This window comes from Lethenteron reissneri, chromosome 24 (genome assembly GCF_015708825.2).
Source record: "Lethenteron reissneri isolate LAM-NWPU_2019-01 chromosome 24, ASM1570882v1, whole genome shotgun sequence".
NCBI lineage: Eukaryota > Metazoa > Chordata > Hyperoartia > Petromyzontiformes > Petromyzontidae > Lethenteron > Lethenteron reissneri.
In genome coordinates this window covers 14,158,333-14,185,538 of record NC_083802.1, presented here as the reverse complement: position 1 = coordinate 14,185,538, position 27,206 = coordinate 14,158,333, and the positions used below count along the sequence as shown (strand labels likewise).

Here is a 27,206-nt window from a genome sequence, read left to right as displayed (position 1 = left end):
TAAGAAGAATAATGCTGTTTAGCATAATTTATTTATCCAAATAAACATCGATGATTTGTATCGCAAAGAATGGGTTAACACACACCAGGGTGTTACTGGCTTGTTCACCCTGCAAAAATAGCCTCTTAAAAAATCTTGTCTGCAGTAAAAGCTTTCATCTTGCTCTCTAAAGCCGATTTACATACTGTGTGAACAAAGTGCATCTCGTCACTGTCCATACAAGATCTGTGGCTATACATAAATAATAAACCGTACAAATGAGTCCGTATTTACACGCATCGTCATATTATATTTCCATATGTAACATTTATATATACTTTATTATATAAAATATTTATATTAAATCTGTGTTGATGTGCCTTCGCAACAGTCGATTCTCTTATGGGACAAAGAAATGTTTAATGGTTAAAGAGTTCATGTCCTTGTGGTTATTTACTTCTATATACACATACAAGTGCATGTGTGTGTACATAACCTTAAAATTACAAAACCATTCTTTATGAAATAAAGCAAAGTCCAATCCTTTGTGTGGAGAAGCAGTACAAATGAGATTGTCATAATGCATCATGTCCCCACAACACTAATTCTTCTTGCTACTCCCGCACTTTCAATTCATTTTCCAGGAACGAGTCTCATTGAATGAAAGCATCCAGCATGGATGTTCTTACGTTTTCGGTGCTGGCTTCTCCCTTTCCACTTGCATACAAATGTAATAATACACAGACGCAAACAGCCATTACGTCAACATGAGGTTTGCAAATCATAATCGAGCACTTATCTCAAACTCTCCACAATTTCTGTATTGTAATGCGTATGCTGCCTTTATAAAACTGTGCCAGAATACACACTATACATATTAGTTTTGTGTGGTATATGCCCTAACACTGCATTTTACAACACACACTTATCTAAGAATAGTTCATTTCACAAACTGGCTCCCCAGGTTTCTAAATTCCTTCATCACAATAACAAGTAAAAAAAAATAACGTACTAAACAAGCCTTTGAAATAGTCACTTAAGCTGTACTTTGTATGTGCTGAGTAGACTTGTTTTTTATACAGGAAGATACGTTCTTCTTGGAGTACACCTCTGATACTGCTATTTTACAGTAACTTTATTATCCTTCTAGGCTCTAGCCTAAGCCTCTAATGGGTTTCTTCATAAAATGAAATGTTAATATTACATACACACTGGCAGGAGTGGTTTATTTAGTGATTGCTAGTGAACACCTGGCACCTTTAATAAGTGATGGAAGCAACATCTTCAAAACTACTGCATTCGTTTTTTTAAACCCATTCATTTTTAAAACATTGCGTTTCTCTGATCGCGCACAGGTCTATGTTGAACAGCAACAGCAGAACACCTTTGCACGAAGGGTTTCAGTGTGGTGTGCTAATTCAATCACAGTAAAAAAAACAGCCCTTCTGTCGAGACTCCGCGTAGAACCAGGCCAACTTCAGCCTGACGGTCGGCCAAAAAATATTCTTCTCCAGACAACTGGACCTCAAGACACTGCGATCCAACCTCAATCCACAATTTCCGTAGTCTGCACCACCATGCTTCAGCGCACGCTCAGCAATATTTCAAGCCAACAGGGGCAGGACGTGATGAATTGACGGGAGTAGCAAGGTCCCCAGCCCTTGGCAAAGCTGATACGTATACTGTTGGGATCGTAGGGTCCATTCTCGTGACGTGCCTGATGCTCCTGCAGCAGCATCGATTGCTGGAAGTCGAAAGCCCGTAGGGAATAGCCGGGAGGAACCTGCATGCCGTCAAATACAAACACACGAATGGGTTTATTTTATTTTAAACTATACACTTAAACATGTGAAAGTGTAAATGTGTTAGTCTGATTAGAAATAGAATGGAGGGTCAGCAGTGTACCTTCTTCATAGCAATTACATAAATATCTATCATATATAAAGGTTAAGATACAACAATGGCACATCAACACCGCTATCCAATATTTTCATAATATGGCTCCAGTGTGTACATGTACAGCTCGTTTGGCAACCCATGGAATAACGGCCTCCCTACGCCTTGTCAGTCATAGGGGTTATTGGACCATAGTTTTGCCATGCTGGTCAGTGCAGGTTGATGAAGGCGGGGATCACAGATGTGGAAGCATATCATCACAGCACAACAATGGATTTCACTACACTGCCCTCTGCTGCCCAAAACAATAAAACGCCTGTTTTATGCAGTGGTCACCATCTAAGCACCATCCAGTTTCAACCTTGCTTAGCTTCTGAAATTTGATGGGACTGGGCACATTCCTGGTAATTTTAGATGTAGGCTATGTGCACGTATGGTCGTCGAAATACGAAGACAAAGTTTTGCGGTGCGTGTCACCAGTGAAACGTTACCTTGCGCACAACGGGATTGCGTGCACCAAGCCCATCCAGCGTGGGTGAATTGACGAAGAGTGGATGCTGGCTGCGATTGTAGCACCACACACCGTCTGCCTCCCAGCTGAGCAGCAACCCGTAGCCAATCTTGGCCCTGGTGCGGCTTGTCGACTCGCTGATGCCACCACCGCTGCCAGCTGATGAAGAAAAAGTGAGTGCAAAGCCACAGAGGTCATTATTGACTTATTTTGACCAATATCAAACAGCAGTTTAACGCGTAGGCTTACGCAACCAATATCATCGATAAATACAGGTTTTTGTGTTATATTGCGTAAATATATAAATGTGTCGTTAAACAGCAGTTCACTTTTAATTGCTTTAATATGGCCAGCTCACAGGAGCGGCGAATGTATTTTTTTGACAAAAATGTCTATGGTGCTTTTAACTTTTTATTTTATTTGTAACGCTCGCAAAGCAGTGCAACCATTTACGTTTGAGAATGGACCCTGGAAATGGATATCATAGGGCTACCTCTGAAATCAATCCAAGTGACCTCTGGTACACACAGTAGTGGACAGCACTTGCGGACCTGCTGTCCGACTGACAGTAATGTTTGATGTATGACAGTCAAATTAATTGAAGAACCAGATATAATGTCATGGATTTTGTTTTTGTGCAATCATGGATGATTGGGCTGAGAATATCGACTCACTGCACATGAGAGCCCAGTTTAAGTGCAGGCGGTTGCCTGGATCCGAATCTAGGATCTTGTCGGTACCCACTCAGCGCTCTGACCGTTGAGCCATCCGGCCACCTAGGTGCTAATAATTTTTCAACAATCTAACGGTTTTGGTAATGTGACCTACATATGATTACGATTAATCGGGTGGTGACTGTGGGCTGCATGGGGACATATTTTTCGATTGCTCAAGTGCATTATAATTTTAAACAAAATGGACATTGTGCCAAGACAAATATATAGGCACATAACAAGGCATCCCCTGGTGCTTTAGGACGAATTTCTGTAAACATTTCTCCATGCCGAAATGGAAGCATGCTAGAGATATGGCCGAACTAATTGTTTAAATTTCCAGAATGATTAAAGGGAAATTTGCATGAATATATTTAAACAAGAAAAACAATAACAGCAGTTATAGTGACCACACAGTTTTCAATTGCGGTTGTATGTATTTATAAATTATTTCGAACCATACGTAGCCAATAGCCAACGGTGTTAATCGGAAGTGCAATTCAAACAAACTTACACTCGCAAAAAAAATACTAAATAAAACATCACAATGAAGTGATAGAGATGTTGATATTTGTAGGGATTAGTGTTTACAGTTTCCTCGACAACACACACGAGCTTCCATCTGTAAGTAAATAAAAGTGCAAGAGTCGCTGCTGAGACACAGCACTGAGACCCAAAATCCACTTCTGGGTCTTAGAAACTGTTTCTTGTGGTGGGAAAATCAGCGACGATAATAATCTTAAACAAATGCAGAGCATATCTGAGAAAACGAAACATTTATTGCTCCTGGATAGACATTTTGAGAGCAAAAACATATCAGAGCTAGTGTTATTTTTGTCAGTTAAAACAGTTAAAACTGACAAAAACTGTTCACTCATATTTCAGCCATGGAGAAATAGATCACATGAAAAATGGCATTCATAGGAACAGCAACACCACATATGGCTGTAGCAGCTCATGCAATGCCCACAGCATTGTCTCATTTGTGTGCATGCTTTACGTTGGCAAAAGAAGAAACATTTTACTCTTTGGTTCTTTCGGTAAAGTCACATAGAAAGAGAAAATAATAATTAAATAACAGCATACGACGTAACGATTACAACACAATCAATCATCATCAGGTACAAAAACAAAGATAAAACAAAACCTAGTAAACTAAACTTAGAAATATTACATTATATGTCTAAGTTTACTAGGTTTTGTTTTCTCTTTTTTTTGCAGAACCCCTGTAAATGATAGCAAAAATGTCACATTAAAAGCACGTAAATATTTACGCGCTTATTTATTCGTAGATTTATACTGGTTTGTGACCAAAAATAGTTGACCGTCAAACTACAAGATCATTTTCGTCAATTACAGTCAGAAGCAATGCTAAAAACGTCTCTTCCCCCCCCCGCACCAAAATAATCCTCTCACTCCCATTAAAGCCTTATCGGGTTGACAGCGAGGGTTGGCGTGAAGCACAGGGTGTTTACGCAGCAGTGTCTGGCTTTACCAATTCCACCAGCCCGGTTGCCGTGGCTCGCCGTCAGTTGGCTTAGGCAAAGCCCGTCACCGTGGGGGAGGTCGTAGAAGACAGCCACTGAGGCGTCGCCCACGGGGTACAGGCGCCCGACTCGAGATCGGTGTTCCCAGTACGCTACGTGGCACCAGCAGGGCTGCTTCATGGCATCCGGTGACAGGCTCTGGTCTGGAAGAGAGGGAGGGAGGGAGGTGAAAAAAAACAACTTAAACAAGTCAAAACAGCAATCCTAATAACGTAAATAACAAGTGTTTTCCATATATTTATTATCATTGAATAATAACTTGGGAAGCCAAGTGAAAACCTGTTGACATGTATTATTGTGCGTGGGAAATTTTTTCAAATTAATTGTGTTTTTATTTTGTGTTTTTGTGGATTTGCTTATTTGAGATTTGTTCATATGAGTTTCAGATTTGCATATGCGGCTAAGACATTAGCAAACTAACTGTGCAAATCTTACAGCCTTTGATGTACACATTAGAGTATGCAGAGCTTTGGGAGATTTTTTTGCAGGCTTTCAATTGCAGAGCATTCATCACAGCAACAATGGTACGAGCAAAAGTAATCATGCCTGTGCTTCCAAAAGCATATTATTCACTTGTAGAGTTGTAATTTCTCAATTACGTTACATACAATATACATTCACTCCGATTATGAAGTGTTTCTCCAAACATGAATGTTAATGTATAACAAGGTGTCAATTTGTATATTTTTTACAAATTTAACTTAAGATTTTACATTACAGAAAACACAAACAATTCTCATGAAACAGCTTTGAAACAAATTATTCAAACGGCTACAATTCATAAAGCAAACCTGTACAATCTGTTTGTTTTAAAAATACAGCATTTACCGATAATGTTTGTCTACCCATTCATAAATACATGAACGTGTCTTTCAACCCTCCCCACCCCCAAACTCTCCAAGGACTTCTGCCTTCCATTAAGACATTCCTTCATGGATCTTTCATTTGATTCTTCTCTCTCACTGCCTCTATCATCCTCGGTCTCTCTATTTCTCTCCCTCTCCCCCGTAATCTGAGACCAGAGTCGGCCAGAGGCCCATTAATATCTGACATGCCACAGCCCTAGCAGAGACCTTAGAAAAACACGGGACCTCTATACAGTACCTCGCCCAGCCAACCAAAAACCATTTGCCCAGCTAAATGCATTTTAACTTCAAAACTGGAAACAGAAATTGGACAGGAAAGGCAGCAGAAGCCAGACTTAGTCAAAATTATTCATATTTGAACAGTCCCATCTGATTGTCATCTACTAATATCAACAACTCACATCTGTGTATGTATATTAAATATTCTCCCTTAAAAATGAAACACAGTATTTGAATGAATATATGGCTATATATAAAACATATTGCAAGCACTACATTGAACATTGTTAGACTGACATTCAATATGTTCATATACAATGTGATTAGATTTAAAATTATATTCCACAAACAGACCATGCAGAATCTGAAATAATATTTTGAGAACAAAATTAACGTACTGAATTTGTCCAGTGCTTGTTAAATTTAAACCATACCGAGATTAGAATCAGAATCTTTTTTATCCTGGAGAAATAAGATGAGCTATAAGCAATTTTTCACAAATGTCAAGTAGGGGCAAGTCAGAAAGTTACAGCAAACAATACAAAATACGACTGGAGTGCAAAGGATGGGAAAGATGTATTCACAAAGTCAATGAAAGCCATATAATGGGGCTAATTTCCAACCATGTTTGTGGTATTATATTTGGAACTGCCAAGAAAATAATAAATGTTTGTAAATGAACTAAACTAATATATATTTTAAAGTACAAATTTAGTTAAGAAAATCACTCCACCCTTCTCTTGTTCCACCTCATCGTCTGCCTTCCATGATTTCCCTCGGCCTGCATTTCCTTGCCGTGTTTTTCAGTTGTGGGCTTTTAATGAAAATGTTATTGTTAAAGAATTTGTATTTTTATTTTGCAGCATATCCACATGCCTAAATAATGTTTACTATCACATCACAATGCCAACTATGACATGTGGATCAAAAATATATACACCGACAGTGGAAGACAAGCTGATGTGTACAAACGTGGAAATAGATGCTATGATTATACTGAGCGTCAGAAAGAGGACCACACGGCAGACAGAAAAGGCAAATGAGTCCTCATATCGATTGAGAAAAATAATTGAGTCATGGCATGACACAATGCAAAAGTGTATGATGGCCAATTGACGATATTGGTGATGGAATGCCAGTCAAAGGAAACAAGCGTGATGATAGGAGTTCAGATGCAGGAATTGAATGGGCTGTGGTATCAGGGAACCGTAAGATATGGTGAAAGTGAGGCCTTCATTCAGCAGTAGGCAATCACTGATGATGATGGCATCTACTCTATTCTGACACTTTGTTTTTTAAAGCATTCACTTTAGTAGGACATATGTAGCTATTGGGAGGCAAACTTTTAAGGCTCAAAATAGGGTGACATGAAAATACCATCTATTTGAAGACTTCAAAACAACAACTGAATATTTTGTTTAACATTTTAAAGAACAAAATACCAATGCATTTTTACAATTCTGTAATAGGTTTTCCATCCAGATTATGAGGCAATATGCTTACATTTTTAGTTTACACCACACAAAGTACTGTTTAGAAGCAAAGTTGGCTGTACAAAGATGTGCACAAAGAAACACACAAAACGCATTTCCAAATGGACACACGTGGACAGACGTGCACAGAAAATCCAACATTTATTTGAGAGTTCTGAGTTTTGATGCAAGCTTGCTGTAACTGTTATGATTATAGATATATGATTGTATATACACTTATGTAATCTGCGACACACTGCAGGGGATTGAAAAAGTTTCTCGGACTGCAAACCGCGATCCACAGAAGGGGGCAGACTAATGGGGAGCTGCATGAATGGAACTGCAGGGAAATGCAGAGGTACGATTTTTTTTATTTCATTAAAAAAATAGTTTTTCATCCACACAGACTAGCTGTGCTGATGTGGTTTGTTGAGCAGAAAAATATTTTGTATTCTTTAGACTTGGATATCAAGTCTAAAATATGCAAATAATCCTATATTATAGACCCATACGGCAGATTTGCGCCATTTAGGTCTGAGAAAATGTTTACCTCATACTCCGCAAATTTTATCGCGGATTAAATTATCCCTAAGCCTCATGCTAATCTTCCACTTTAAATATGAAAAATGTTCATGGACCAATGGAATCCTGTAGCAAATTCCTCCTGAAATCGTCGTGGTGTGCCGCAGATTACAGGATCTGCGATATTGCCCCGCCATATCAACGACGATTATTGGATTTCTGCAGAATATTAAAACACACACACACACATTAATGCATTCTCACAAACACATGACTGTGTGGGTACAAAGCAACAAGGTGTTTTACCATGAATAAAAATCACGTATTTGTCACTCTCGTCTAAAAACTATCGAGATCTGAACAATTTTATTGGTAACCTGTGTGGTAAGTTGTGGTGAGTGGCCTCAGGATTTTGTAGTTCCATGAAGTGTCCTTGGATGGACGAATAGACATAATATTTCTCAGACACGGTAGGAAATAGCCTAAAAGGAGTAAACGTTGATAGTGAAGTCTAAAAATGTGTTAAAATACAGAAAATAAGCAAGCAACCGCCTGATGAAGAGAGCAGCTCAAATATGTTACATGCAAGCACGCCTAGCTGACCTTTGCCATCTGTTTTCAGACCATTAATTTTCATTAGCTACGCTTGCAGAGCCATGCCATTTAATAGGTGGGGGTGTTAGATGGGTATTTGTTTTAAGGGAGCCTTTTGGGAAATACCACTAAATATCTGAGGTTGTTACGACTTAAAAGGGATTCTTTCCAATACCAGTTTCCAACACTGCCCGATAGATATTACATGCACATTCTACATTTGCAATACACGATTCAACTGCAATGAAGAGGGTAAATATGTACTGTATATACAGTATGTTACAGTTCTAAACAGATATGTTGATACAGCGTTGGTCAACAGTTTTACAGCCTACAACAACAACAAAATAATTTATGTGATTTGCTTCAACTGTTGTTATTGGAATTCCACTTTAAGTTATGTGTTCCTTTTGTCAGTCCACTTCCTGCTTGCCATGGCCTGATCCACTAAGTTTCTCTGGACTTAAGTGGTCATTAATACGAGGCTGGAAAATAATTATTTGAAATGTACGACTAGCAAATACTGCTTTCCTGCAACAGGATATGTTTTCTCAACACGACTTCCTATTTAATAGAAATCTCCAAATTAGTTTTCAACAACTCTCGCCCGAAAAACTTTTTGAGTATCAACAAGTTTACGCTGTCAAACAACTTCGTATGTTTTTACAACAAACACTATTCGTTCAGTGTTCTGTTTTCTTCGAGTGTTTTGCAGAATATTATTAACAAGTGACTTGTGCAATTCACGGACACCCATTTCCCCCAGCTTGTTGATTTTCTTTTTCTTAAACAAAGTGGAAATAATAGCAACTACCAAAACAATCACATTTAGCATATATAGGCACAGTACATTAGAGCAAATTAAACATAAATCAATTATTAAATTGTTACATGCCTCGTGTGATAGCTCCTATTTTTTTTACCACGATACAGAATTTACCCACTTTTCCTTCTCTCCTTTCCAGGCAAAGTCAAACACACACGATTGCAGATTGCTGCTTATGGTACATTGTACCTTCACATCTGCAGTAATATTTTCGGTTAAATCCATCCACTGCTGATTTAGAGTCTCCTCAAGCCATGCAGGTCGTGGGGGTTATTTGACCATACTTCACCACACTCGTTAGCACAGGTTAGTGAATGCAGGGAGGTATATTGGAGCATTGTAGAGCACAATTGCATGAGCTGAACTGCACTCTGCTGACAATATTGTGTCACAGTAGCCTACAACACCTGTGTTGTACACGGTGGTCACCCAATAAGGACTATCCAAGCTCAACTCTGCTGAGCTGCCAAAGTCTTATGCGATCGGCCACATTTTAGGTGATTAGGTCATAGACAAGCATATTTATTATGGAGCTGAAATGAGCAATTCCTTCTTTGAGGCAAGCCAACCAGCTCCATTCTTTAAAAAGCATTTATTTGAAAAATATGTACATAAAAGTCGAAGCACCCGTACCGAATTTCCTGAAGGACCACAGGGTGCTAGGCTGCACTTGTTTCTTGGCCCTGTAAGCGAAGGGGGTGGTTTTTCACTGCCCTCCACTATTCATTCCTTCCCAAATGTTCGCAGCATCAGGTATTCATTTCAGTTCTAAAAGGCCTAAAGGGGCCCTTGCTGGGTACAGTGGCTGGACTCCAACCTGGGTAAACTGATGTGGAAGTTCAATAAAATCTCTGGTCCAACCAAGTTTTATATTATTCTACACTCTCTAGGAACCAACACATCATCAACAACATGCCAATGCAACACAAGTCAGTTTTGTTTTCAAGATTGGCAGACACCTAGAGGTCATAGATGTTGGGGATTAACAGTTAAGCTATGTCTAATCACATAAAAGATATGTATTTAATGTTTGTGGCACATTTTGCAGATAAATTATTTGAGGAATCATATGCTGCATGTTTCTTGCCAATATTGTGGTATTTTACTAATTACCAGCTTAGCACAATTCATTACTCGTGTACAGTTAAGGCTAATAAAGTCACATTTTGCAGTTTTATCTCCAATATGACCAAGTTGTATTAAATCGCTTTACTGTAAAGCTTGGGATTTTCAGGTGTTTACCTTTTCTGTGCTTTCAAATGCATTTTTAAAACAGTAAATATGTTCTAGTATTTAATGACGAAAATCAAGTTAACGGATTCTTTGTTTCAGATGGTTTTAGTACTCTGAAAGACAGCATCTTACTGTATTTGCACAAAACAATAAAACATAGTTTCATTATTTACACTATGATCACTAAACAAGCATAAACTTAAACATCTCTCCACATTAAAATGTCCATTCCAAAATGTTACTAACTGGACAAATCGGCAAGCAAGCTCGACATTATAAAAGCAACTTTACAAGTTCTTTGAACACAATTTTATAACTGAAAATGTTTATGACTATGCAATAAAAGATAAATGTATCCTGCAAATACCACAAGAAGAATTCAATAACCTCTACAAGCAGAGGAGAGGCAAAGGTTGCTGCTGACCAGGGGCCTCCCGTTGGTGACGAAAGTACAATAAAGCAGTTGTTGCTGGACTAAATCTGGAAGGATGTCATTTCGCAGATACAAACCAGAACCATAAAAAGTGGAGCGGGTAGAATGTAGGGAAGAGGATGGTGGTGGTTGGGAGAAAAGGCAGGATGAAGGGGGGGGGGGGTAATTGCTGGCTTTAACAGAAGAATGTTTACTTTAGCCGGTAATGGGGTTTCAGGAGGGCGGGGTGCATAGGGCTGGGGGTAGGGTTCAGGAATCTTATCTCTAACCCTCAATTTACGTTAAAAGTGTGCTCCAAAGTCCCCTTTCTAAGTCCCTCTTTCCTATCTAATCACTAAACACACACCAACTCAGGTTTCAAGTCCTACTCTGTAAAATCGCAAAAAAAATTGCACGGTCTACAATACAAATGCAATGTTTTCCCTAATGCTAAAACAGTTAAACAGGTTTTCATATTTAAAGGTTTTCCGTTGTCTAAAATTATCACAAAAATGACTTATAAAACCAAGCCACAGATGTCATAAATGTGCATGTTGCAACGCATTACAACCGCAATACAGTACTTGTGGACGATAGGAAATTAATTTAACTAAAACAAATTTACATGAAAAATAAGAAATAATGTTTTTTTTTTGCTGTTGTTGTTGCACACCCATTTTGATAAGGTAATTTCTTCACAAACACGTACATTCTTAGCAGGGCATGGTTACTACACCCGCCATCTTGCACCGTGGTTAACAGCAGAGCCCCCAAAAGAGACTGGGCCTGGCCTCTGCCTGGCCTGACCAAGGCGAGCAAGGGGTGTGGATTAGTGCTGAACAAACAGAGTTCACCCCCCCCCAAACCCAAAAGCTGAAGCCATTAGGCTCCATGTCTGAAGGCCGTGGTGACTGGCTGAGAGGTTGATTTGGTAGGGGGCGGAGGGCGAAGGAGAAGGGAGGGGAATAAGCTTGGCAGGAAAGCAAAGACCTCAATGGAGTGAGGCAGGAGTTTGGGGGATGGGAGGGTCAGCGGAGCATTGCTCGCATGCTGTGATTAAGGCCAAAGTAATCAAATGCCACTACCACCCACCTTCAGCCCACTGAAGATTACGTGATGCACATTGTACAGTAGTATTGTTGTACATTTTTCAATTTGAAGGCAGACCAATAAGACACTTTTAAGACTCGGTCATGGACATCACTACATGCCATTTATTTAAACCAGCAACCATTAAAGTCTACTGTACATGCATCCAACTTCAAAAGTACTTGAATAACGTGCATTAACTTCTGAACTAAAGAAGAGACCTTGCATTCACTAATGCAAGGTAACTTTACTTTTACAGGCAAAAATCACTGGATGCTAAAGTAAATGTCCTATTTTTTTTAATTGCTCCATTATAACAAATGCACATAAATGCATTCCAAGCTTAGATGGTGGATAGCCTAGACAGACATTCTCAATTGAACATAAAAGTTCTCACTTTAAAATCTAAGCATTGTAAAATGCAACTAAACTATAAGAATGCAAGATTAAAACAATGTGTGTGGGGGTGGGTAGTATGGTGGTAGTACAAGAACATAAATTTTGTCACTAGTTATATTTCTTGCAGATTTACAAATACATTCATATAACATGCTTGGTCACATTTTTGCTTCAAGATAAATTAAAAAACAAGGCATTACATACAACAATTCGTAAACCAAACCTTGGCCCACAGGAACATAGCGATTTGTGCACATAAGACCCTATAATTTTCCATGGGGCGGCCACCTTTCTGCGTTCCTGATCATTAATTAAAAGGCACAATCTCAAGTCAAACCTAAAAGGAATTCATACCATGAGGCCACAGGCCGTACAGGCAAGAACTGCTCATTCTGCTTTCTCGCTCCTAAACCCACTCTATTTCTCTGGTTTCAAATTACGGGATAAACTAAGGGGTGGCAGTGATAGTCAAGCAGTTGGTTTTATCCACACCCGAACAAACCATGGCAGATGCGGACAACTGATGCGCAAATGGAAAATTAAAAACTCTCCAAAATACGTCCGTGGTCATCCAGAACAGACCGTACAATATGTAACGACGCAATTCTCGATCCACAAATACAAAGGCAACATTACAGCGATACACTGCACTGCTCCTGACGCGGTTATCTGGCTTGACCCACCTGAATGTGAAATTATAGTTGCTGCTCAGCATTTACATCAGCCGTACGAAAGAAGAAGAAGTTGGTTTTATGGCAGCGACAAAGCTCTCCTTCGCAGTGTGCCCCAAATTACCCCATGCTCCTGTATCAGATGAAGTCCTGCATGCAATTTGAATTTTTTTGTTGGGGAGGGCAAGTAGGAAGCCTAGTTGTGGATGTGGGAGGAAGGGAACTGGATGGGGGAGGAGGGTAGGGGTTTTGAGGTCTGGAGGAGGTTATTAAGACCGAAAGCCATCGTAAAAATCACTGCACGCGATGGGAAGAAGCAAAGCAGAATGAAAGAAGGGGGGGGGGGAATTAGGCAAGGCGAACTCGTAAACCAGACTCATGCCAAACGGGAATTACAGACCACTTGTAAAAAACGAAAGTCACACCGGCACAATAGACAGCATAAATTGAAATATGTTAAGTCTCTTAACAGCGGAAAATTGTACTTTAATGCGATTTCATACAATAGTTGATTATTGACTGCTTGATAAATTGAAAAATGGAACGTGATATTTGGAAAACACTGAATGAAAAACGTTATTCAAATAAATAATATTTCTGAACTTGCATTTTCTATTTGACCTTTGAAGTGGAATATGTATGGATGCCTATAGGTGACATTTGTGTTAAATAATGACTAATAATGCTTGTAAGACCTTGAGGGGGTAAGTCTGTGTTCATGATGGACTGAGAGACATTTCTGGCTTGAAGTTACTTTGCACGGCATGGTCTGTTTAGAGGAGGGGGTTGCAGTTTAAACTTGAACAGGAGCCAGGAAGGCTGTTCCCTGAGGGTGTGCGTGTGCTGTGTTGGGGAGGGGGGTGCTGGTGGAAAGGATTGGGGTTGTGTGGGGAGGGGAAGACTGACAAGGCGAGAACAACACAGGCAAAGCAAAGGGAGAGTAAGGGAAAAGGAAAAAAATATATATGGCTAAAAAAAACAAAAAATAGTGGCGCAGACCAGGAATGTGCAAGGGTGCCAGTGCTACCCATTCAATGGTCTTGTGCAAATGGCAGCAAACCTTTAAAGCAGGCACAATTGTCGAAAACGCCAAAACTTTCCACAGAAAAGTCATGTGACAAAACTGATCCCGCACGACCAGGCAAGGCGACAGGATGGAAGTACTCTAGCCTCATTGTTTCCGCAAGCCGCTTTTCCCGTTCAAATCCCCAAGGGAATGGTGGGAGGAGTACTGAGACCATGCGATTGTACCAACCAGAAACTGCTGTCTTCACTTTATCAAGTTAGTCATGGACCCAAGAGAGAATTGGACCGAAAATTCTATACACACAGTAGGCCACACCAGTTTCCTACCTTAAAGCATTTCCTAAATATGAATGAATCACCCCTGAAAGTTGGCAATCAGCATGAGTATTTTTTTTTTCAAAATGAAAGCACAGAGAGACTGCCAATATCATTTGGTGCCACTTAGTTAATCCTGTCGCACAATCTGTAGTGGGAAGTCATTTTAGGTCTGCAGTGTAAATTAACCCACGGAATATTAAGCCAAGTATGACCAACCTCATTCACGCACCCTGCCATGAAACTAATGCCTCATACACACGGGACTGCATTACCATGTGCTTATACTTAAGCGCTTTAGCAAACCATTTTTAGCCAACAAGGTTAACGTACACACATTTTTTTCTAAGTGCTTTAAATGCTGATCTAGTCCCAACAAGTGTTAACAGTTTAAATCATTCTGTTCCATTATAGTTAAATGTGGACTGCAAAACAAAGTACTGCGAACAACTGTCACCCTATATATTACAGCCGAATTCAACTACTTTACTTTAATCATCCACCACTTATTTCAGGCTTGCATGTGGCATGTTGAATTGTATAATGTGCAGTTTACAGTTAATTTTACAATTAAAAACTTGAGTTTCACTGAAGTGTACTTCGCTGCAAGACCTTCACTTTTGCGTGTTAGAGGCATACATTACATGCGTCCTATTGTTTATGTAAGGTGTAACGTTTATCTAAACTCGCATTACCAAAAACTGTTCTTTTTAGCAGACATGTAAATATTTAATTACCGTGTGTGTAAAACTTGTAGTGAATCTGCTATAATTATATTCAATATAATCTGTATAATTGTAAGAAAATACTCAAAACCATGCAGATTGACTATCAAATTTCAAAAACGAGTTAAACTTAAACCTTTGCAACATCTTACATGCGCAAATGAAACAAGTATTTATTTCAGCAATGAAGTATTTTTTGGCAGAATTATAATCTCCAATATCCTGATGATACGCCGCCCTTTTCATTTACTAAGCGGTAGTTCTAATTTTCAACTTCATTTCCTTTACTTAGAATTAGGCTGAACACGTTAAACATAATGTATATATATAATAAAGGTAAAAATGGTTTATATTCATTTTCAAACTTTTGTGCTCAAGGTCATTTACAAAGAGTATGGATTCCTGCAGTCACGAAAGCTTCAAATCTAGATTGCCTTAACGAAATTGCCCTGCAGTCTTTCATAATGCCTACAGACTATGCCCAAGCTGCTAAAATGGAGTAATAGATCCTATGCAAATTGAATCAATGGAAAGTCCTCCAACGTCTAGTCTATCCTGCTAACTAATATGAAGGGCAAAAACACGGCACAATTTCAAGTGCAAAAAAAAACCGAAGAACATAAAATAGATTGAGTAAATTGGTGCTTTCAACGTTTCTTCATTACTTTGTCTTCCAAAGCACATCATTTTGCAAACGATAAAGGACTCTGGTTCTCCATTCATTCGTCTCAGACTTTACAACTGTAGGTCATAAACCCTTCACTCACACACAGCATGAAATCTGTGTTATCCACTCCCTTCTGCCATTTATTAACTGGAGATTTTTTGCACTGTTTTTGACTGCTCCTACTGACATTATCATTCCTGGTTTATTCATTACACCCGTTTCACACCTAACTGTTAAACCATGTCCAGTCACCATAAACTCAAATTGATTAAACTATGTATAAGCTTCACTTTGGAATGAGGATTATACTAGTATGGTCACACCAGCTGAGCCAACAAAGTACGGCCCACACGTTCAATGTGTTTCAGTTATAATTCACACAACACTATACTTTAATACATGTATACTAAATTAAAACAATTAGTTCAAAACTGATAGCACAATGATCGAGGTAGTTTGCAAAAGTGGACAAAACCTTGACTATATTTGTAGCTTCATCACACGAATATGCAAGAATAACCAATTCTGTACATGTTCAAAGGAAGCAATGTTGCACACACACCGCACGAAGACACCCCAAACTCTTGAAAGAAATTACACAAAAACGCACATACACCCAACTGGCTGCAAGCCCCTCCCTTAACCAGACGCATGAAAGGTATGCGCGGGCGATTACAGGTAACCATCACCTGCTGTCCTTGTAATTACATGGCATGAGGGCGCCACGGCAATTATCTGTCCATCATCTTACTCTTGACACAATCCGGTTGTCTTCATTCCTCATCTCTCTTGCCTTCTCTTCAAACACGACGACGACCACTTATATTCTATCTCAGCGCTGTACTACTCTATCTTAACTACTCTATCTTAAAACTGTACTGAACGCGGTCTGAGCTGTCTCTCTTGTACACGTCAGTAAAAGCAGAAGGAAAAGTAAATGTAATTTATTTATTAATCCTTCTTGCAACCTCTCAACTCAACTTCACTTGCAGTAATCAGAGAGGGCATTTCATTGCCTCAGGAAAATGTGGTTTAAAACGCATACCCACAGCTTCCATGAAGTGCTATGCGGGTATGTCTGTACGTCTCAAAAATGCACAGCTACAAGCTGATATAGGCATAAGATAAAGAGAAGCATGAGGTGTACCATTCTCAATTATAATGCATCATTGTTTTTGCACGAGCTGCAGACATTTTGGATGTGCCAGATATTCGAAACTCTATCCATATCGACGCAATCCGATTCGAACGACCCATGCACGTAATTTGTATGTTAGATGCTTACCAGAAAACTGCGGTGGACTTTGTGAAGCTCCTGTTTCTGTAGATGAAGTTGTCGATTCAGAGAGATCTGTAACATTAAACAAGATATAAAGCTTTGTAAAACGTGATAACCAGGAATATGACGTAATGTCATTCTGTAGAAAAACAAGCAGTTATGAAATCATGAGGGGCAACAAACATTAACTCGACACATTCAATACTTGAACGGAAAGCAAGGTTTACGAATAAGACGATTAATTTAGAAAAAAAGTTTAAGAAGCAAGTTTCAAATATAGAATGCATTTATAGAAATGTTTCCATAAACATCAGGATGGATGTTCTTCATCACGTGTCCATCATCGTTCTAAAACAAACTGTGCTTAACTGCGTTGTGTTGGATTGGGAGATTGGAACATTTGGGGCAGTTGAGAGAAGAGGCGAGGTGGGGAAGAGGATGACTTCACTGAACTTACCCGTAGATTTACTCTGCTCCACCAGAGGGAAACGTGAGTAGGGAGGTGGGGGTGATTCTGTTAAAATGGTTGACAAAAACACATTTTAGAATGGAATATTAAACCACGTTTGCTTCACCATAAACACTTGTTTTCTAGCATAAAATAACACAATCAAGAGTACGCTTATAACGTATAAACTAAAACAGTAAAATACTCAAAGAATCACACTAAACGTGGCAACCACAGATACAGTGGAATATCAACAACTTTATATGGATGTGCACAGAAGGAATTTCCAACGGGCTGAAAAAACCCCCCAAACTTACCCCACAAAGCAAGTGAAAATTAGCTGGTAATGATAAGTGATAACGACCATAAGAGCTGACCACATACAAGAGGCAGAAAAAGGGATTATTGGGCATTTATCAGTCTGCCGTCTGTGGCTCTATTTTATATATTTTTTTGCTTAGCCTTGTTTATTCCACGCAAGAGCCAGACAGGCGGGAGAGAAGCATTAACCAAAACAGCCCGCTTTGTTATTCTTTGTGTTTGCTCTGCGTTTGTTGCGGGCAGTCCAAGGGGCAAAAGAGATTTCGGTCTCTCCCCAGATAAACAAAAGTCTCGGCTGGCGCCAGGCATGTATGCGCAAGTCTCTACTAATCGCTCAAACCCGACGTTTCCCTCCGCCTCCCGCCCACCCTTATCCCCAAACCCCACCCCCTCGCTAGGCCTCTCGCGCACAGCACGTTTCATGCCAAGTTCCCACCATTCCACCAACCCCAAAAAGAGAATCGGGGCTCAGGTATTTAAACACTCAGATCACCAAAAAAAAAAACGTTGAAATTCGGTCTCGTGGGTACACCGTAAAGGCACTGTACAATCACAGAATTTGTTTTGGAGGGGAGGGGAAAGGGCCCGCTGGTGGAGGTTTTTATGGCCAAGTGCTTGCGTTTGACAAAAAAAAGTTGTGGAAAGTTGAATTTACTACCGACGCTGGTGTAGCCATGTGAGCCACAGTTACACTTCGCTATAATTGAGGCGTCTTGATGCAACTGGACTCGCACCAACACGCCCCTGTTTCAAATGCAACGTGCTGTTAAGTCCCAGGCAAGACCCACCCACCTCACCCTGATGTTCAAAGAGCAATAAATAAAATGATAAGGTAGCGAGGAGACATTAAAAGGACAGCATAGGATTTTGTTTTTCTTCCATCAGATGACAAAAATGGTGATAGCTATGATTAAAAGAAAATGTGAACTCCAAAAGGAACGCAGCGTACAGTTATGCCCGAATGCATACAGTTCGATAATGGATTTTGGTTTGATGCCGGTTATGAAAGCGCATAACAATATTGAGCCAAAATATAAAACACCTGGATAACAACCGTTAGGAATATTATGTTACAAAATATGCATATGTCTTACACACTGCACACACCCAGTCTCTTAGCATAGCTGAATATTCTCACACCAGGGATTATATTTTATATACTATTTTGAGACTCATCACTTTAACGAGGAAATTCTGCATAACATTGATTCAGAAATTGAACATTTAAAATTGGAACCTGATACAGGGTTAGCAAGTAGATTTTTAAATATACATATACTGTATTTATAGAATGTTCTTTTGGACGTTTCATTTTCACAAACCATAAATTAAAGCTTAAGATGCAGTTCAACGTGTGTTTATCTGAATGAACGCCTTCATTCATTTGCAAATCTTTATGAAGTAGTGTAAGTGAAATAACATATATGCTTATGAAAAAGTGCAAATCATCATAAAAGCTTGGTTGTGTTACAAACACACATGATTAATTTTAAGCATACTGTATTGCTATAAAACTTATCAGCCCTGGTTGGCAAACACATTTGCACTGCAAAGGTTGTACAATTATATAATACTTTGTGATCCTAAGACCTTTCCCCAATCTCTATTGCAGTCATACTTTTGCATAACTTGCAATTGACCAAAATCTCCCAATCCATGACGCGGTAAATGCATCTAAAGTTAAATCATTGACGTGTGAAAGCTGCTGAACAATGCCGCAACCTCATTCTACATCTGCACATTGTTAATCCACTGCTAGATGAGGGCCTGCCAACCCCGTGCGGGTTGTGGGGGTATTTGACCATACTTCACCATACTGGTGAGGGTTGAAGATGGTGAGCATAAATCTGGAAGCATGGAATACAAGACAACTGATTTTGCTGTAATGCCCTTTGCTGCCCACCACGTAACCCGACAAAGCTAACAATCTGTTTTTGCATGGTGATCACCTACCCAAACACAATCAAAGCCCAACTTTGCTTAATTTTCGAGATCCGGTGAGATTGGGCTCATTCTAGGCGATTCTGTCATACGCAATCATTAAATTGCCAATTTATTTAATGCTAATGTCGTCGTCCTCTTCGTCTCCAGAAAGGTCTTACATCATGATGTGTGTCTAATACCATTAATGAATGAGTGGGATGTCAGAGGAAACCAGAGTACCTGGAGAAAACTAAAAAAAAACATACAAAAAAGGAAAACATTCAGCACTGCCATCCCCTGACCACAACTAAAAGCCCCATGCCTAATACACCTGGCAAATACTGGCAGTAGCCCATCCAAATAACCAGGCAAAACTCTGCTTAGCTCCAAAGGTCTGACAACACCAGCATATTTTAGCACGATTTTGTCATAGACATTTGCCTGCATAGTCCACCAGAGGCCAATAAAAAGGCCCAACGAACCTACAGCAATTCCTCTTGTAAGATTTTACACCATAGGTTATGCCAAGATAAAATCACATTTTCCAAAACGAGCCTAACACATTTGTCCAAAATCGTATCTGAACTCATCTTTCCCATTTTTTTACCTTCTTACTTTTAGACTAAAGGCACGAGGCAGCACAGAAAAAAACAATACGTCTGTGGCATTTACACAACTTTAAACGTTGGATAACCGGACCATTTACAAATGTCGCACATTTTTTCATGTTCACATTTGCGTTGTCCGATTAAAAATATGAATGTCTCGTTAGCAAACAAGGCACACGTGATATTTGTCTGTCCTACACGCTACAAACACGCTGCAGAGTGTTTATTAAGACTATTTGTAATAAACTTTAAACACAATGGATGCATCGCAAAAAGTGCGACCTGGCAGCACAACCCTACAGTTACACATGAAATTCTTGGGAAAGTTTTCTTTGGCATGTCGCTTTGAACCCAAACGCCTCACTGGGTAAGCAAATACTTTGCCTTTCATACCTGCTGAGAGCATCCTATATTTGGGTTTCTGTGGTTGTGAACAACCTAGCAGACTTACATATGCACAAATACAGCTGATATATAGAAAACAGTATGAGTAACACCAAATAAGATTTCAGCACACATTTACAATTTCAGTCGTCATTTGAGGTATTGCTTTGGCACACAATTGTTCCCCGTTGCTTACTAGATTACAATAAATTGGATTTCAGAAACCAAATGTATGGGTATATATTTTTTAAACTATCGTTAATAATAAAAAAATACAATATAGGCTGGCACGATACAATCTTACTTTTGACAATTACTAAAATAATACCAGAGCTAAATTTTGATTTAAAGCTTTCGTGACTGCAGGGATTAATATTCTTGGTTCTTTCGGTAAAGTCACGTAGAAGGGAAATAATAAAATAATCAAACAATTAAATTCTCACGACGTTTCGACTGCAACACAAGCAATCATCATCAGATGTGAAATCCACAGCAAGAAAATGTGAAAAAAGTGGATTTCACACCTGATGATGATTGCTTGTGTTGCAGTCGAAACGTCGTGAGAATTGTATTGTTTTATATTTTTATTATTTCCCTTCTACGTGACTTTAACGAAAGAACCAATAATATGAATACCAGAACTGTTTCAAATGTATCTTTAGTACCATAACGATGTATGTAATGTTGCTTTTTTTGCATCATCTTATTCTCCCCCCCCCCTACAACTTGTGGGGTTTTCCCGCAGGTGTCTCGTACGTAGTAAAACCCGACTATCGTATAAATCAGCTCACTCGGTCAAATAACGAGCTGAATCCAATTTTATATGACGCACTCATGACAAAAGCAGTAAAAAAAATGTGTAACAACCCCACTGCACCATGCACTGTGATCAATCTGTTGGGTGGGCCTCTCTTCTGCTGGCCAGTTTCAAACTCCCCCTTAGCCCACACTCTCTTGCAGCCACAAGTTCAAAGCCAAATACCACACTCCTCTTCTCGATAATGAATCTTTGTTGTTATCCATTGTATTCGCAGTGAAAGCAGACGACTGAAACTTGTTTTTATACCATTTCGAGGTGAAGATAATTGTTTCTGCACCCCTTAAGAGTTGTAATGGTTTAAAAAAAATCAAATCAGTATAGCCTATTGACAGTATAGCCTATTGACAGTATAGCCTATTGACAGTATAGCCTATTGACAGTATAGCCTATTGACAGTATAGCCTATTGACAGTATAGCCTATTGACAGTATAGCCTATTGACAGTATAGCCTATTGACAGTATAGCCTATTGACAGTATAGCCTATTGACAGTATAGCCTATTGACAGTATAGCCTATTGACAGTATAGCCCATTTTCTATCTCATATCACCTTTATAAAAAGAACAAAGGACTCGTTAGAACGCCACGAACAGAAGAACCAAAAAAATCCCTTATTAATAACCACTGCACACACTGTTCATGATTATGCTTGCCTCTGCTCCAGCCTCCACTGCCATTACAATTGTACACCAGCTCCAAGAAACAGCCTTAAATCTCCAAAGGCACGTGAGTGAACTTGGATAATCTACAACGCTTATTGTGGATAAAAGCCTTTTACCTAATTACCCAGAACGAGAGGTAAGCAGAGTTAAGTCCTGGATAGTGCTTGGATGGGTGACCACCACGCACAACAGGTTGTAATAGGTGTGCTACGAGATGGTCAGCAGATTTGCGACTGTGGTCATCCAGAAGAGACCATACAATATATAACGACGCAATGCCCGATCCACAAATACATTGCAGTGATGATAAAAAGCACTGCTGACTGATGTGGTTATCTGGACTTGACCACCAGAATGTGAAATTGTAGTTTTTGCTCTGCATCTACGTCAGCCGTACGAAAGAAGCAGCAGCAAATGACCTGTGCAAAAGAGATGCAAACGTTGATGCTCGAAACATTCACTCAACCCACACTGACCAGCAGAGTAAACTATGATCAAATAACACCAAAGGCCCGCACGATGTAAGAAAGCCTTCGTCTGTGCATATAAATAACAAATCCTTTTGTATATTTGCAATGAGAAGCAGACGAACCAGAGCTGCCAGCTCAGTATTGAAAAACCAACTTGGAAATACTGTGCTTGTCATTCAGACGCTGGTAAGGGTTAGGGCTGGGGGTTAGAGGTTAAGACTGAGGTTAGGGGATAGGGTTAAGGGCTAAGTCTACGGGTTGGGATATAATTACGGTGGTGTTGGGGTTTGGGTAAGCGCTCGGGTTAGGGGCAGTGTCAAGAACAATGTTAAGGTGACGGCTAATGTTAGGACTGCGTTTATGGACAAGGGCAAGGCCAGGATTAGAAACGAAGTTATGGTTACGAATGGGATTAAGGATAGAATTATATTTATTATACCAAGCTTGAGGCTAGGTTAAACGTTGGGTATAGATGGGACGGAAATTAAAAAGGTTAGGGCTAGATGTATGGCTAACGGTTTAGCCTGGTATAACATCAGGGTAAGGAGTTAACATTTTCAGCCAATTGGGTCAAGCTCGCATACTTAAGCGTTATTTTGAAAAAAAAAATTACATTTCTGGAAACGAAGTTCAACATCCATTTTACCGATGCGGTGGTGTTAATTCCCCCCCCCCCTGTCACAGCCCTTGGCTCCAGTTTCCCGATGCCCTCGAAGTCCCCATGGCCCCCAAGCACTTGTGCCCCCATGCCCCATTTAACCGAGCCCTGTGTCTCCGATGTCCATGACCCCCCCCCCCCGTCTGTGCCATGCGGCTGCCGTGCGTGCAATCTGTGCCCCCCATGTCCCCGCTTCCAATGACCCGTGGTCTGTCTCATGTGCTAGGTTTGTGTGACCCGTGGTCTGTCTCATGTGCTAGGTTTGTGTGTCCCGTGGTCGTCTCATGTGCTAGGTTTGTGTGACCCGTGGTCTGTCTCACGTGCTAGGTTTGTGTGTCCCGTGGTCTGTCTCATGTGCTACATTTGTGTGTCCCGTGGTCTGTCTCATGTGCTAGGTGTGTGTGTCCCGTGGTCTGTCTCATGTGCTAGGTTTGTGTGTCCCGTGGTCTGTGTCATGTGCTAGGGTTGTGTGTCCCGTGGTCGTCTCATGTGCTAGGGTTGTGTGTCCCGTGGTCTGTCTCATGTGCTAGGTGTGTGTGTCCCGTGGTCTGTCTCATGTGCTAGGTCTGTGTGTCCCGTGGTCTGTCTCATGTGCTAGGTCTGTGTGTCCCGTGGTCTGTCTCATGTGCTAGGTTTGTGTGTCCCGTGGTCTGTGTCATGTGCTAGGGTTGTGTGTCCCGTGGTCTGTCTCATGTGCTACATTTGTGTGTCCCGTGGTCGTCTCATGTGCTAGGTTTGTGTGACCCGTGGTCTGTCTCATGTGCTACATTTGTGTGTCCCGTGGTCGTCTCATGTGCTAGGTTTGTGTGACCCGTGGTCTGTCTCATGTGCTAGGTGTGTGTCCCGTGGTCTGTCTCATGTGCTACATTTGTGTGTCCCGTGGTCGTCTCATGTGCTAGGTTTGTGTGACCCGTGGTCTGTCTCATGTGCTACATTTGTGTGTCCCGTGGTCGTCTCATGTGCTAGGTTTGTGTGACCCGTGGTCTGTCTCATGTGCTAGGTGTGTGTGTCCCGTGGTCTGTCTCATGTGCTACATTTGTGTGTCCCGTGGTCGTCTCATGTGCTAGGCTTGTGTGACCCGTGGCCTGTCTCATGTGCTAGGTTTGTGTGACCCGTGATCGTCTCATGTGCTAGGTTTGTGTGACCCGTGGTCTGTCTCATGTGCTAGGTATGTGTGACCCGTGTTCGTATCATGTGCTAGGTTCGTGTGTCCCGTGCCTGTGGGCCCTCCCCCCCGGTCTCACCTGGCCCGCACAGCCTGCTCAGGTGGTAGGGGTTACAGCACACAGAGTCGCCCTCGACGTGGCCATGCTGTCCGCACACGCTCAGCCTCTTCAACTCGGCCGTGTGCCGCACCTCGGGCCAGCGGAACAGCCGGCAGAGTAACACGTGCGGCGGCGGTAGCGGGAGACCGCAGTCGGCGTCCGTGACCGAGGGGCCTCCGAGACGGGGCGACGAGCGGGTGGCCGAACCCTCGACCGGCACGAGCACGCAGGCCGTGCGGGCCCCTCCACGGCTCTCCACGGCCTGCAGCAGCGCCTCCAGCTGCTTCTCCTTGAGGCGCTTGAGCAAGGCGTGCGTGAGCGCTTTGTAGGCAGAGCAAGCGGCTCCGTCGTCCCTTCCTTCTCCCCCCCCGCCGCCACCGCCGCCGCCACCGTCCTCCTCCTCCTCGTCGTCGTCCTCTTCGTCTCCGCGTCCACGGCGTCTCCGCGTTTCGGTCGCCTCCTCGCACCTCATGCTCGACGACAACGCCGACAGCAGCAGGGACGACGGCGGAGACGACGGGGACGAGGACGACGACGGGGACGACGGGGACGACGAGGCTGCGGAGGCTCGGCCACGCCACAGTCGCCGGACGAGGCCCGAACGCCGGGAGCGGAACATGCGAGGAGGCGAGGCCGGGGGGGCGGCCGGGGAGGAGGTCGGGGGGGCCGGGGAGAAGGCCGGGGACGAGGCCGGGCGGGCGGGCGGCCCTAGCGGGGCTGGCGGCGGCGCGACCGCGGCCCGGCGGGGGCAGGGCGGCGGGGCCCGCGGGCATGGGGCACCATCCAGACCTCCGGGGCCCCGACGAATGGCGACGAGCGTCTGGGTCGCACCACCCCCGCCGCTCCTCCTCCTCCTCCCCTCCAAGCCGCCTCGGGCTCCGACCGCCCCCCCCCTCGGCGGTGGTGGAGGAGGCAGAGGCAGCGACAGCAGCAGCCCCCCCGGGGACCTCGTGGGGGGCACAGAGCTCGCTGACCTGACCCCCCCTCACCCCCTCGGACACCCACTCACTTCTAGCCCGGAGCCTAACCTCTACTGCAATGCCTGAAGCCGACACACGAATCTGCCTCGGTACTAATTCTTATGCCGATTCTAATTACCAGCCCTTCTTACAAAAACATTAGCGGGTAATCTAGCTACCAAGCAGCCTATATGCTGTTATCTTTGCAAGGAATGTTAACCTCGCCAAGACTCCAACCTGAAGTTAACCCACCCCGGCCCCTTGACGCCGACTACAACCGCAGTTCAGCTCCACGCCGTGACGACTTTAATCCCTCTTAGCCCCGACGACTTATTAGCCCTTCTTACCAAAACATTAGCGGGTAATCTAGCTACCAGCCAAACTATTGCCAAGAATGTTAACCTTACCAAGACTCCAACCTGAGGTTAACCCAACTCGTAACGCAGATAACCTTTACCCGGATTCGAACCTCTCTCACTGCCGCCCCACGGCCCCCCACGTGCACGAACCTCCCGGGGCGGATTTATAAGTGACCATAAAGCTAACAATGCTAACTAAACTAATCTACTAAAAAAAAACCTCGTGAAAATTGTTGCATATAAAGTAAGTTGGCGTGTTACGAAGTAACACAAATGGGGGTTGTGGCTAAAATGAAAAAAAAAAACTGCCAGCGGCTTCGGCCGTGTCGCTATCGCTTGCTAACGCGCATGGTAAAGCACCGATGATGTTAGTTAGAACGCATTAATTAAAACTAACGAGGCACTGACCACTCGAGGCATTAAGGCCACGATGAGTAGCTCTCTACGACCAGCAGGGCATTTATAAGGCGGCGGTGGAGGAGGAGGAGGCGGCGAACGTCGCTAGCGGAAAAGAATAACGTAAATAAAACATTAATTTAACCCCCTAACTAAAAAATAATTTTACCCCGAATCGATGCAAACTTTTCGGAAAAAAAACTACCCCTGGAAGAAAGAAAAAAATGACATCAAAGATAACGATGATATTCTAACTATAATAATAACAATACTAATGGTTAAATGGGGAACAAGCGGAGCACGGGGCGAAAGCAGTCGCGTGCGTGCGCGCGATCCCGCGAGTGTGCGCGTGGGGGGTGTGGGGCGGGGGGTGTGGGGGCGGAGCCACGGGGCTGTGGGGGCGGAGCCACGGGGCTGTGGGGGCGGAGCCATAGGGCTGTGGGGGCGGAGCCACGGAGTGTGTGGGCGGAGCCACGGTGGTGTGGGCGGAGCCACGGGGTGTAGGGCGGAGCCACGGGGCTGTGGGGGCGGAGCCACGGGGCTGTGGGGGCGGAGCCACGGGGTGTGGGGGCGGAGCCACGGGGCTGTGGGGGCGGAGCCACGGAGTGTGGAGGCGGAGCCACGGTGGTGTGGGCGGAGCCACGGGGTGTGGGGGCGGAGCCACGGGGGCGTGGTCTTGTTTTAAAGGGGACGTGACCTACGGGGTAAGTGAGGGAGGGGGGCTTTAACCCCCCCTCCCTTCATCTTCTTGGTTCTTTCGGTAAAGTCACGTGACTTTACCGAAAGAACCAAGAAGATGAATCCCTGCAGTCACGAAAGCTTTAAATCGATAAATCCCCCTCCCTTCACTTAGGATTTCTTATACGGAGTTTGTACGGGAGAGGGGGGGGTAAATCTTGACTTAAAGCTTTCGTGACTGTAGGAATTCATATTCTTGGGTCTTTCGGTAAAGTCACGTAGATAGGTTCAAA

At 42.4% G+C, this 27,206-nt stretch overlaps 1 protein-coding gene across 1 annotated transcript; it reads right to left on the bottom strand.

Annotated features, from left to right (window-relative positions):
- Positions 1–26,573, bottom strand: SMAD6 (SMAD family member 6). The gene is made up of 6 exons (XM_061558391.1): positions 24,501–26,573; positions 17,419–17,475; positions 16,968–17,033; positions 4,595–4,789; positions 2,367–2,545; positions 1–1,762 (listed from the first exon to the last, which is right to left on the bottom strand). Exons 1-6 carry the CDS (start codon positions 25,138–25,140, stop codon positions 1,562–1,564), a joined length of 1,338 nt encoding a protein of 445 aa, XP_061414375.1. The 5' UTR covers positions 25,141–26,573; the 3' UTR covers positions 1–1,561.
- Between the last annotated feature and the right edge of the window lie 633 nt (positions 26,574–27,206).

Bases quoted from the DNA above. Each gene is read 5' to 3' on its own strand.
- SMAD6 (XM_061558391.1), bottom strand. From the start codon at position 25,140: ATGTTCCGCTCCCGGCGTTCGGGCCTCGTCCGGCGACTGTGGCGTGGC. The intron at 17,034-17,418 runs GTAAGTTCAGTG...TTAATGTTACAG, and splicing joins GGAGCAGAGTAAATCTACGG to ATCTCTCTGAATCGACAACT. The intron at 4,790-16,967 runs GTAAGCATCTAA...CCTCTCTTCCAG, and splicing joins AAGTCCACCGCAGTTTTCTG to ACCAGAGCCTGTCACCGGAT.